Here is a 13,835-nt window from a genome sequence, read left to right as displayed (position 1 = left end):
GAGAAGGGGAATAGCTGGGTCAAATGGTGGCTCCATTCCCAGCTTTCCAAGAAATCTCCATACTGCTTTCCAAATTGGCTGCACCAATTTGCAGTCCCACCAGCAATGTACAAGTGTACCCTTTTTCCCACATCCTCGCCAGCACTTGTTGTTGTTTGACTTCATAATGGCTGGGCAGTGAATCTTTAAAGAGTTTTTTCTTCACTGATTGTTTTCTTTCTCCTTACAGTGCTGGGTTTGGAACCCAGGGCCTCAAGCATACTAGGTAAGAGCTCTGCCTCTGAGTCACCCTTCCCACCCCCTGCCCACTCACAGGCATTGAAAAAGAGCTAGGAGTGCTGGGGATGTGGCTTAGTGGTAGGGTGCTTGCCTGGTATATGCAAGGCTCTGAGTTAGTTCCCCAGGAACCCCCCCCCCCACACACACACACACAAGAATTAGGATTGATTTATAATTTTAAATAAAAGTTTAATTATTTGATTTATATTTTTGAAAGTTCAGTCTGACCACAGATTGGAAGATGTAATTAGATAAAAGTGTGATTAGAAGGTGGTAAAACCTGCTGGTGGTGCACACCTGTAATCTCAGTGACTCGAGGCTGAGGCAGGAGATCAGAATTTTGAGGCCAGCCTCAGCAAGTCAGCAAGGCTCTTTCTCAAAATAAAGAAATAAAAAAGGTTTGGGGATGTGGCTCCATGGTAAAATGCCTCTGGATTCAATCCCTAGTACCAAAAAAATTAAAGTTTTCACATTACTGATTGTATTTCACACCCAAATTGACCTCACACAAAAAAGTTTTTATTAAAAAACAGGCCTTTTGGGCTGGGGATGTGGCTCAAGTGGTAGCGTGCTCGCCTGGCATGCGTGCGGCCTGGGTTCGATCCTCAGCACCACATACAAACGAGGATGTTGTGTCCGCCAAAAACTAAAAAAATAAATAAATATTTTAAAAAAGAGAACAAAATGTAGGATCCCTCATGCCTCTCTACGAGTTTACCCTCCTGCTTTAAAAAAAAAAAACAAAAAAACAGGCCTTTTGAAGAGCACTTGCAGCAATTAGTGTTAAGTGGTTACACCATGAGGATGATGGAAATAGAGCTATATAAAATTACTATCCAACTCAGAACATGCTGAGAATGGTAACTTAGGTCTTGGGATGATGTGAGTGAGCTGCTCTGTGGATTTTAAAGCTGTGTGCCTGAGGATTTGCATGAGAGAGGACGTGGTTGAAGTGTGGTGCAAGTGAGGGTCTGTTGGTAGTAATTTGTGAGATGTGTGTGGCAAGTTTAAATCCAACTTCCAGAACATCTGAGAATGGGGAAAATATACAAAATATTTTTCATCCTCAAGCTTGAAATGGCTGTAGGCAGTTACTTCAATTCATTCATGTGCTTCATATTACTTATCACAGTTTTAGCTCAGTTGTGTTTTTTTAAAAATACCTTTGTTTTACTTATTTATTTTATGTGGTGCTGAGGATTGAACCCAGTGCCTCATGTGTGCAAGGCAAGCGCTCTACCACTGAGCCATAACTCCAGCCCCAGCTCAGTTGTCTTTTGTATAATCTGTTCTTTGTCTTACCGGCTAACTGTTTTACTATCTTGGCAGTCCCATGGTATGCTTTCAGTGGGCACCGAGTGAGGTGGTTCCTGAGAACACTGGATCAGTGCTTATTCCAGCCCCCTGTCTTTGTTTCTGATTGCTCTTCCTGCATGTTTTTTTTTTTTTTGGTGGTGGTGGTGGGATACTAGAGATTAAACCTAGGGGTGCTTAACCACTGAGCCACACCTATAGCCCCTTTTATTTTTATTTTGAGTTGGGGTCTCATTAAGCTGTTTAGGGCCTTGCTAAATTGCTAAGGTTGGCCCCAAATTTCTGATTTTCCTGCCTCCCCGAGTTATTGGGATTGCAGGCGTGCACCACCACTCCTGGATCTTCATGCATTCACATTTTTCTTTGATAAACTCATGTCTGGCAAGAGCCAAAGGTGACTGTAGGTTTGTTCTGTTTTCACTGCTTCCTATATTTTTCAGTACCTAGGGGGTAAGCATTCTACTTTGGGAGTTATTTTATACTCAGAGGCTAAACCTTAAAAACACAGTTAGTTGGGCTGGAGATATAGCTCAGTTGGTAGAGTGCTTGCCTGGCATGCACAATGCATCCCCAGCACCAAAAAAAAAAAAAAAAAAGGCAGTTAGTGCCTCAGCATAGCATTTCTGGTGTTTTATTTACTTAAGCATAACCAAATGGGTGTTTTGTTTCCTTTGTAGAAGTCTGGCAAGTAGATGGTCAAATGAAGTGGCACCAGGATAACCAAGACAAGCTTAAAAATGTGAAAAGAGGTCATGAATGGGATGCATTTGGAAAAAAATTCAATCCAAGTATGAACGTTGTTCCTTTAAGTAAATCAAATAATGAAGGTGACTTAGGTGGATTGATTTTAAGACATCATTTAGATTTGCTTATTCCAAGAGCAGATTATGGAAGAATGGAATCAGATGACTTGAATGTATTTAATAAATTGTTTCTCAATACTGAACCTGAGGAAACTGATTCTTGGTTGAAATACTATGAATGTGATAAATGTGGTAACAATAGCTATAAAAAGTCACAGATTGTCATTTTCCACAGAACTCGGTTAGGAGAGAAACTCTATGAATGCAGTGAATGTAGGAGACGCTTCAGTAAAAAATCCAGTCTCATTAAACATCAGAGCAGACACATAAGGGAGATAGCCTATGGCTGTGGTAAATGTGGCAAAACCTTTCCCCAGAAGGCACAGTTTGTTACACATCACAGAACTCATACCGGAGAAAAACCCTATGATTGTAGCCAGTGTGGGAAAGCTTTCTCCCAAAAGTCACAGCTTACGTCCCATCAGAGGACACATACAGGAGAGAAGCCATATGAGTGTGGCAAATGCGGGAAAGCTTTCTCCCGGAAGTCACATCTCATATCTCATTGGAGGACACACACAGGAGAGAAGCCCTATGGATGCAGCGAATGTGGGAGGGCTTTCAGTGAGAAGTCAAATCTTATCAATCACCAGAGGATTCATACAGGAGAGAAGCCCTTTGGATGCCTGGAGTGTGGGAGAGCCTTCAGCAGGAAGTCGCAGCTGGTCACCCATCACAGGACGCACACAGGAACAAAACCCTATGGGTGTGCTGATTGTAGGAAAGCATTCTTTGAGAAATCAGAACTCATCAGACATCAGACTGTTCACACTGGAGAGAAACCCTATGAGTGCAGTGAATGTAGGAAAGCCTTTAGAGAGAGGTCAAGCCTCATTAATCATCAGAGAACCCATACAGGAGAGAAGCCGCATGGATGCATTCAGTGTGGGAAGGCCTTCTCCCAGAAGTCACACCTCATATCACACCAGATGACACACACAGGAGAGAAACCTTTTGCCTGCAGTAAATGTGGGAAAGCCTTCAGCAGGAAATCCCAGCTTGTTAGACACCAGAGGACTCATACTGGAGAAAAACCCTATGAGTGCAGTGAATGTGGAAAAGCCTTCAGTGAAAAGTTAAGCCTCACTAATCATCAGAGAATTCATACGGGAGAAAAGCCGTATGTGTGCAGTGACTGTGGGAAAGCCTTCTGTCAGAAGTCCCATCTCATTTCACATCAGAGGACACACACAGGAGAGAAACCCTATGAGTGCACAGAATGTGGCAAAGCCTTTGGTGAGAAGTCCAGTCTTGCAACTCATCAGAGAACTCACACAGGAGAGAAGCCATATGAATGCAGGGACTGTGAAAAGGCCTTCTCCCAGAAGTCACAGCTAAATACTCATCAGAGAATCCACACAGGAGAGAAACCCTACAAGTGCAGTCTTTGTACAAGAGCATTCTTTGAGAAGTCAGAATTAATTAGACATCAGAGAACTCATACAGGAGAAAAACCTTATGAGTGCAGTGAATGCAGAAAAGCCTTCAGGGAGAAGTCAAGTCTCATTAATCACCAGAGAATCCATACAGGAGAGAAACCCTTTGAATGCAGGGAATGTGGCAAAGCCTTCTCTCGGAAGTCACATCTTATCCCACATCAGAGGACACACACAGGCGAGAAGCCCTATGGATGTGGTGAATGTAGGAAAGCCTTCTCTCAGAAGTCACAGCTTGTTAATCATCAGCGAATCCACACGGGAGAGAAGCCTTACCAATGCAGTGAGTGTGGGAAAGCCTTCCCACAGAAGTCCCAGCTCATTAATCATCAGAGAACTCACACAGTAAGGATGGCCTAGGTGTGCCCTTGATGGGACGTTTTGACAGATCTCACTTTGTTCTACTTCAGAAAATGCAGTTATGGTAATTTTTCAGGTAATATTTGCATCACGTTTTGCATCAGAGTATTCCTTAGGATCAGAACTCTATAAATGAAGCTATATAGGTAGAGCACTCAGCAGGAAGCATGCGAGAATACTTGGACACCAGCCTTCATGGAGCAGAATGATACTACGAACACAGTGAGTCCCAACTATGGTCAAGTCTTGTGCAGTGGAAAGTTCCAGCACGGGAAATCCCGTGAATATCAGAAAGCCTTCCAGAGGTCAAATCTCATCAGCTATTAATATTCCCACAGGAGATGAGGGATAATTCCCAGAATGCAGCAGGTGAGGCAATACTTTTTCAGGAAACAAGAGCTTGTTGTACATAAGAATATGCCGTTAGGAATGAACTTCTATGAAATCACTATCTCTGGGACATGTACCCCCAGGATGTTGTACTTTAGAGAGTTCATGTTGTAGATAAGCCTAAGAATTACCTTGGAAATGTGTGCCCCTTGAAGTAATGCTGTCATGGAAACCTCACAATTATAGATGTGGGTACCAGCAGTCTAAATGGCTGACAGATGTTTCCTTCAAAGTAGGAAGTTTTAAAAATATGTGAATAAATGAATCATTGAAACATCTGAATAGGAGATTTCTTGTATTTATGGCTTATTGTCCTCTGTCACATAATGCTTTGTATTTGGGCATTGCAGGTAGCTGTTGCAGGAAGCGTGAAGCATATGTAGCTTTTGGTCCCTCTGATGTGTCAAGACACTACATGTCACTGGCTTTTCTGTCTTAATGCTGTGAAAAGGGTAATTGATTTAACATGGCTTTTTGCCAGTATCAATAGATTAGGCAATAATAACATTTCTTTTTTCTTATTGTTTGTTGACATCTACAGAGATTGGTTGTTAATATTGACCTTCTTCTTCAGTAATGTTAACATTTCCAGTGCCCTCAGAGTCTGAGGAACATTTTATATAAAATCTTGTATATGCAGAGGCAGGAACCAAGAGTAGCACAGTGATACAAGATACTGACTGAAGAAGGGGTGGTGAGCTGCAGTCCTCCGCTGCAAACTCCTGAGGGACGAGAGTGGTGAGCTGCAGACTCCTGAGGGACACAAAGCCTCAGGCTGTTCCTCCTGCCTGTGTTCCCAGGCTGCGAGATCCAGGCACAGCTTGCCTCCGAACTGCTGTGATGAAATACAGCTGCTCTGTGTTGCTGCTGTTCTGGGTGTTGTTAAAAAAAATTAGTTGTGGAAACCAATTATTTAAGAGTGACAATTCACTCTTAAGTAAAATACAATGAATTTTGTGGTGAAATTCTCTGTGAACATTCAGGGAAGCTGCTTTTGCCTTCCTGCACATTTCTGTGACTACTGGACAAGTATTAGGAAACAAGATTTCTGTAATTTCTTCATTTGACATATTTGTGTTTCACCTTCTTTCAACAGCTCCCTGACTCCTGGGAGAAATTACTATTTTAAATTTCATTTCCTTTAAAATGCAGGAAACATCCCTTAGCTAAATTAGAATTTTATAGTTCATTCTCTCTGTAATATTCAGAAATGTTCAGAAGCTTGATTTCAAACTTCAGAAAATTGAGATTTTTCTTACACAGAAATTGCTTTAAAAATATATATATTTATTTTGTTTATTTTTATGAGGTGCTGAGGCTCGAACCCAGTGCCTCACATGTGTGAGGCAAGTGTTCTACCACTGAGCTACAACCCCAGCCCCCGCTTGTTTTTTTAACTTTTTTTTATTTTAGTCTTCAATGGATCTTTATTTTATTTGTGTATATGTGGTCTGAGAATCAAACCCAGTTTCTCATAATGCTAGGCAAGCGAGCTACCACTAAACCACAGCTCCAGCACCCAAAATTGTCTTGTTAGTATCGTTTATGTAATTTCTATTCTAATCATATTCTTTCTTTAATTAATTTTGCAACATAGTTGGGAAGTTAAGACATTAGATAAATGTGATTAAATTTCTAAACCAATATAACAGAATTTCAATGTCCAAATTGTCCCCACTCTTTTTTCATAGTAATTTTTTTGTGGTGCTAGGGATTGAACCTAGGGCCTTGGGCACACCAGGCAGGTGCTCTCCCATTCAGCTATACCCTCAGCCCCTCTCCTAGTGATTTTTTTTTTTTTTTTTTTTNTTTTGGTGAAAATAATCTCTAGCATATAAAATCAAGGATCATATAGAAATGTTTAATTAGGTAAATCTGTTTTACTTAGGTTTTTATTAAATGAATATGATTAATTTTCAGAATAGTTGAAATAATCTTTGATCTTACCACAAGCAAATGGGACTTCCTTCTTATGAAATACACTTGAATACATGGTATCGTAGATAACCTTTTGATAATAACAATAAATTTAGAGTAGTAAAATATTTATGATGTTAATTTGCATTTGTAGGATTACTAGTAATTTTAAGTATCTCAACTTATGTATATTAGCTAATTTTTTTCTGCAAAAGTTTTTTTCATGCTTTGAGAAATTCTTTTGTATGCTCTAAGTATCAATTCTTTATTACTTTAATATGTGGCAAATATATTTTCTTATTACCCATTCTATATCATCTTTTGCTTAATATAACTCTTTAACTTGGTACAGTCAAATCTAGTAGGTAACCCTTATTTTTTTTTTTTTTTTTTGTGTGTGTGCCAGGGATTGTATCCAAAGGTGCTTTACCACTGAGCCACATCCCTAGCCCTTTTTATTTTTTATTTATAGACAGGGCCTCACTAAGTTGCTGAGACTGGCCTTGAACTTGCAAACCTCTTGCCTCTGCCTCCTGAGCCACTAGGATTACAGGCATGTACCACTATGCCTGGCTCATAGTAAATTTTTTTAAACAATTTTTATTTAACTTTTAATTAATTAATTAATTAATTAATTGTATGTGGTGCTGAGGATCGAACCCAGGGCCTTGTGAGTGCGAATCGAGCGCTCTACTGCTGAACCACAACCCTAGCCCCTCATTATTCTTCCTACAGTTTATGGTGTGCCTATTTTCTCTAATGCTTGAAAGTTATTTTGCCTGGCAAAGGAAACAAACCTTTGTAAATGAACAAACAATAACAGAATGATGTTCGGCTTTGTGATTTTTCCACTTTTCCCTTCCATCCCTCATGGTGTCTCTTTCCTAGTCATACAAATTGGTTCATTAGATCTAGTACTGAGTCAGCAATCTTTTCCAAATTTGCTTACTCCACTTTTAGGTTATTCCACTAACTATTAAGCAGTTAAACCTAATACTGTCTTCAATGGGTAGTGGAACTTCAGCACTAGCCTGCTGATTGATTGTCCAAGAAGAGAACAACCCTCAGCTTTTTGAGAGTCAGGCTCTAGTCACAGGGAGGTTCAGTGCTGACTCAGAGACCTAGTCCACAGAGGACCTGGTGTGCACCCAGTTGCTTTGTGAAGCCTCTTTGGAACTTTCTGATTCTGCCACGTCCCTGGTGGGGGGGAGCTCTGATTCTGGAATTAGATATTTTTAGTGTATGTTTTAAATGCCTTAACTACAAAAAACATCTTTCTACACTTCCCTCATTGATTTCCTATTATAAATCCCACATCACAAGGAAGTTTTGGGGTTGGGATTGTGGCTCAGTGACAGAGTGCTTGTCTAGCACATATGAGACATTGGGTTTTGATCATCAGCAACACATAAAAATAAATACAACAAAGGTATTTTTAAAAAGGAAATTTTGCTGGGCATGATTGTACATGCCTATAATTCAGCTACTTGGGAGGATGCAGCAGGAAAATTGAAAATTTGAGGCCAGCCTCAGAAACTTTGCTAGACCCTGTCTCAGAAAGCACTAGGGATCTAGGGATATAGCTTATTGATAAAGTACTCCTGGGTTCTGTCCCTAGGACAAAATAATAATGATGTTAAACTGATTTTACTTGTGATTTCATGGAGCATATTAAGCAATACTGAGGGAGAATACTTAATATGGGATAGCATTCCTTGTTATCCTATTTGGCCATCAGTTTCTTCCACAGATCTCGAATTGTATGCAGTTCTACAAAAGATGATTTATACTGTACTCTTTTTGCTAAGGAATGGGGCTCTTTGGAGATCCGGTTTGTGTATTTTGAAACCTATCCTAGGTATGCCCTCTGTTTGGCATTTTTTTTTTTTTTCGGTGGACTCTGCCACAGTTATCTGTGGATCCCCCCATAGGTTCCTGATGTTGATTTGAAGAATGTTACCTGTAGAAACCTGAGATGAATACCATGTATAATTTATCTAGCAAAGCCTTTATTATAAACAACAGAGTATAGACCTCTAGGCCTTTGGGATCTACCCTTGAGACTTCCTCAGTCATTTGGTTGGTTGTCTGGCGGTACGCATCCAGGTTGTCAATCTCAGTGGGCCTGCCTGTCTACTTATTTGCTTAGGGTACCAGCGAGCTTTCAGATGCTTAGCACCTGAGAATACTGTTCTGAGTGCTTATTAATTATCCAGGGCCCTTGCAGCTTCAGGCACACTCTCTGCACCTTGCTCCCATTCTTTTTAGTTCATTTTCTTCACTTCTTACATGTAGTGGTCATTTTAATGCAAATTTGGTAACACATTTCCATGTTTGAAATATTGTGACCCACTGTGGACTCTTCATTGAAATATACCAGGACTTTTATACAAACCCATGCCAGTATTATTTTAAATTATTTTTGAACATAATTTTTTTCTCCTATGGAATGTTTTCTGGTTTCCTTGAACTATTGGCAGTTCCTAGAGGTTTCTGTACTCTCTGATCTTTGTTTTTTTGGGGGTGGATTTTTTTTTTTCAAATCTATTGCAACTAAATGCTGTGGTTCTTTGTTAATGCTTATCCAATATTTGATGCATGTGGTTATGAACCTGTCCGTGTATTTCTCACTGTGACAATGTAATCATTGTATGTTTTATCTTTTCTATTAGAAGGCTTCTGGAAAGCGTGACTCTTGTCTCTAGTTTCTGGAGTTATAATATTTAATGTTGGCTGTTTTCTGTTCCATGGAGAAATGTGGTCTGCACTAGAGAAGATGAAGCTATCGTGGAAGCAAGGTCCATAAAAGGCCTGGTACCTGCTTCTCCTTGTCTTGATGTCCAGATTTACTCTGCCCTTTCCATGCTTCAATTGTTGGGATAATCCAGATATCCTAATAAAGCCTCTTGTTTGCTTTGCTGGTTCATGTTGTGTTTGTTACTTACAATCCAAATATCCTTACTAACAGGAAGCCAGGCTATCATAAAGTGGGTTCTTAGGAGGCAGGCACTTAGAAGTTTGGGGTACAAGGTGTTTCCTGAGGTTAGCAGCTGCCGAATTGTGGGAGAATAAGAAAGGAGTAAATAGAGGAAAATGTCAAACTGGACTTTCGGTTGTCCCAAGCCAATGGCGCCCAGAGCAGATATTGTTTGCCGGAATGTCTTGGTGGGCCTTGATGGCCAGGCCTGGCTCAGCTGTGAGAGGCAAGCTAGGGGCCCTCAGGAGACCTGGACAAGTTGATAGCCAGGTTGTCTGCTGACTGCTCCCTCTGCCAATGGACAGCATGTTCTTCCTTGAGGAGGATCTGGACGATGCATCTGGGACTGCAGTTTGCCCTTCCCCTGCTTAGACACTGTCTTTTAAGTTACCTCTGGAAGTCGCTGCTCTAGGGTTTCAGTGGGGCTCTGGGACACCGAGGAAGGTGAGTAGGACCAGCCACAGCTCCTCCGGCTGTGTTTGCTGCCTGGTAGCCCCTTTATTACGGCCTCTGGCATGTTCCAGGACCTCATCCCCACAGGGTCTGAGCCCTCATCACCATGCCCTTCCCTGATTCAAGCTGCTGTCTCTGGCCATTACTGTAGTAGTTTGGCCTGGAAGCCCCAAGAGGCGCCTAGAGGGTCCTGAGTTCCCCTCCTGTGGTCTGCTCTGTTGTGTGATGGCAGCTAAATCTCTTGGTGGTCAGTGCCAAGCAGCCCTGCAGAACCCCACTCTCCTGGCCTGCTGGTCCTGGCCATAGGGAGCACAGACTTCCCACAGGGCATCTGTGGTTGATGGCTTAGAACATATGCTCTGACCTGTGTTGAAAAGGAGTCAGGAACTTTAGCCCCGCAGAGCCCAGAGGTGTCACATGAGGCACAAGGTTCCCCATGGGGTCTTTGGTCACAGAGGCAGGTGTTCTGCTCTCAGCCAGGTGTTTGGGCCCTGCACATTCTCTTTGGGCATGCAGAGCCTTGCTAAGGTCTTTGGCCTGCCTGGTTGCTGCAGGCACACCTCCAGCAGAGCTCTTCAGAGTACAGCACCACTGTGAGGGTGCTGGGTCCAGAGGATCCTGGCGTCCTGAGCATACTCTTGCATTTCCTTTGCTTCAAAGTGGATCCCCTCATCTGATGCACTGTTATTTGGGTCCCCAAATGGCATAGCACACTAAGTCTTTGTAATTGTCCTGGCTGAGGCCCAATGTTCAGCGAAGAAAAACCTTCCCTTGAATCTGCCCTGTAAGAACAAACCACTGGGTTTTCTCAACCCAAATGGCCAACCTGAGACCAGTTTTTACTGGTATCGTTCAGGAACCGTACCTCCAGAGGCACAGCCGTGGCCTCTGGTGAAGGTTTACTGCCGACAGTGCCTGAAACAGCCATGGAAACGGGACTTGGGTGTTGGCCCAGCACAAAAGCCCTATCTTTGCCCCACAGCTGCCTGTTCATGTGCCAGCTGGGCCAGCGCTATTGTGGCAGCCCCTAGCCAGATCTGGTTGCTCTCATGGCTGTCTGGAGCCTCTTCCATGACGTTCTCTGATCAGTATCTATGTGCAACATGAAGATCTCCATGCATGCCCACCCACACAATCTGTTTTTACTGCAGCCCTGGTCCAACTTTCTCCTTCCAGGCCCTGTCCAGCCAGCTGGACCGTGCACCAGGTCCCTGTGTCTGCAGGCCTTGGACCACTTTCCACAGGTGGATAGCTTCGTGCATCTGTAGCAGAGTGGCTTCCCTTTGTGACTGTCAAGTTGCCCTTAAGTGAGTTGCCTTGTTTCCACGCAGAACTGAGGCTCTCCTGTCTGACGGGTTGCACAGGGCAATAGGTGGCCATCGACAGTGGAAATAAGTGCCGCTATAGAAGTAGGGGTTACAGCCCTCAGGGGGGCATCCCTTTGGGTAATGGCTGCACCTGTCCACATTGATGCCGCAGTCTTGGTGTGACTCAGCCCTTTGTGGACAGTGTGACCACATCACTTGATAGATTGCAATGGGGTGTTCCATCTCTCAGGTCCTGATGTCACACCAGGAGCTGTTTCTCAGGAGCACATGTGCAATGATTTTAATGTGGCCACCCCCACCCAAACTCATGCTGTATCTTGGTCCCCAGTGCAGTGGTGTTGGGAGGTGTTGGGGCTTCAAATTTGTTTTTTATTTTTTAATACTGGGGATTGAACTGAGGGGCACGTTATTGCTTAGCTGCATAGCCAACTCTATTTCTTATTTTTGAGACAGGATCTCCCTGAGTTGCTGAAGGTCTCCCTAAGTTGCTGAGGTTGGCCTTGCATTTGCTGTCTTCCTATCTCAGCCTCCCTAATCACTGGGATCACAGACCTGTGCCACTGTGCCTGGCTAAGGAAGACTCATGCTCCTTGAGGGAGCAGGTTCTTGCTCTCTTGGGACTGGGTGACTGTACTGTGAGACTGTGGTGTTATGAAGTGAATCTGGCACCTTTTCCCCTTTCTCTCTGTGTCCCTCTGTCTCTGTCTGATGCGTCTTTCCAGTACTTGCATGAGGCCCTTGACAGATGCATCTACCTCATCTTGAGCTTCCCAGCCTCCTGAACTGGGAATTATATGAACCTTTTTAAAAATAATTACCATGGTCTCAGGTATTGTTATAGCAGCAGAAAACAGACTAAAACGATAAAATTGTCCACCACCAGATGATTTTCCTACAGAGCAGCTGAGATGGGCCTGTGGTTCTCCCCTGGGGTCTATCACAAACTCTGTGTGGCATCTTTCCCTGTTACTGACACTTTGAGCTCCATAGGGTGTGCTAGATTGCATGCCCAAGCATCAGGGCTGCTTTTATTGGTTGACCTTCTGGAGAGCTCTTTGCTCTACCCCCCATGCTAGAAGCTACTTAATGTAATGTACTCAAGTTCCATTCATTTTTTCTGCAAATGACATAATTTCATTCTTCTTTATGGCTGGAAAAAAATTCCATTGTGTGTATGTACCATATTTTCTTTATCCATTCTTCTGTTGATGGACATCTAGATTGGTTCCATAGTTTGGCTACTGTGAATCATGTTACAATAAACATGGGTATGCACATATCACTGTAGTACAATGACTTTAACTGAAAATAATTTCTAGCCAGGCGCAGTGGCCCATGCCTATAATCCCAGTGGCTTGGAAGGCTGAAACGCAGGATTGTGAGTTCAAAGTCATGGTCAGCAAAAGTGAGGCTCTAAGCAACTCGGTGATACCCTGTCTCTAAATAAAATACCAAACAGGGCTGGGGATGTGGTTCAGTGGCTGAGTGCCCCTGAGTTCAATCCCGAATACCAAACAAAACAAAATAAAACACCAAAACAACAACAACAGTAACAACAAAAAACCCCAAAAGTAATTTCTAAATACTGGGTAGAGGACATTCAGGTGAAAAGATTGCTGAACGAAGGATTCCTTTAAGATCAGTTCACTGTTCTCTGGGCCTAGTGGGCATCTGGACAAGATGTCATTACATATTGGAAGGTCCTCCTGCGTCCTCCTCTATCAGACACGGCAGCATCCCAGGGGTTCAGTGAGTCCAGAGCGCTAGTATCTGCACCTCTTAAGGTGCAGGCAGGACAGGTAAGGACAGGCGGGGGCAGGGGCGCCCCTCCCGCGGCTGCTGCCTCACGTATTTCCCAAGTCTTTAGGGAGCATCTTTCAGCAGCTCTGTAGGGGCAGGCCAGACTGTTACTGCTGTAACAGTCACAAGGCTCTGGTTTCCTGTCGGACGGCAGGCTGGGGGCTGCGGTAGGACCTCAGGGAGATGGTCTTCTGGGCTCTGGTTTCCTGTTGGAGTCCAGGGCAGGCGGGAAGTTGTGTAGGGACACAGGGAGTGTGGTCCCCTGGGGTCGGTTTTCAGTCTTAGGAGTTACTGTCCTGGTTTGTAGAAGGTCATCTGGGAGACTTATTTTCTGGTCCTTGGTTTTGTGGCTGGTACCGGGGCCTCCTGGGAGTTGTAGTAGAGCCGGGTCCTCTGGGCTCCAGTTTCCTGGTAGGGTCCAGGCGTATGCTGGGAATTGTAGTAGAGCCTATAGGAGGCAAGTTCTCTGGGCTCCGGTTTCCTGGTAGGGTCCCGGGGCATGCTGGGAGTTGTAGTAGAGCGTCTAGGAGGTCCTACTAAGCCGAGAGTTGATTGTGGTTGTGTTGGTGCTGCAAAGGCCGGTGCTTGGTCGTTGCAGAGTTGTCCTCCTGTCCGGAGACCTGTCCCACAGCGGTGTCCCTCGGCGGAAGCTGCGCTGCGCCGCAGGGGAGGAGGCGGCGTCCTGGCTAAGCTGCTGCGCAGAAGGAGCACCCGCCGG

General features: G+C 43.7%; 1 protein-coding gene across 13 annotated transcripts in view; it reads left to right on the top strand.

Annotated features, from left to right (window-relative positions):
• Znf84 (zinc finger protein 84) overlaps window positions 1–4,924 on the top strand; it is a 50,691-nt gene extending 45,767 nt beyond the window's left edge. For 11 of the 13 annotated variants that reach the window (XM_048785850.1, XM_015505577.2, XM_015505576.2 and 8 more), the window contains 2 exons: window positions 230–265; window positions 2,271–4,924. In XM_048785850.1, coding sequence (XP_048641807.1) covers window positions 230–265; window positions 2,271–4,252 — 2,018 coding nt within the window. In that variant the 3' untranslated portion in view covers window positions 4,253–4,924. The remainder of the gene's footprint in view (window positions 1–229; window positions 266–2,270) is intronic. The other 2 variants (XM_048785851.1, XM_015505579.2) reach the window with 1 other exon arrangement.
• The last annotated feature ends 8,911 nt before the right edge of the window (window positions 4,925–13,835 follow it).

This window comes from Marmota marmota, unplaced genomic scaffold, assembly GCF_001458135.2.
Source record: "Marmota marmota marmota unplaced genomic scaffold, marMar, whole genome shotgun sequence".
NCBI classification, from domain to species: domain Eukaryota; kingdom Metazoa; phylum Chordata; class Mammalia; order Rodentia; family Sciuridae; genus Marmota; species Marmota marmota.
The sequence above is the reverse complement of the archived record's forward strand: the minus strand, read 5'-3'. Positions and strand labels throughout refer to the sequence as shown.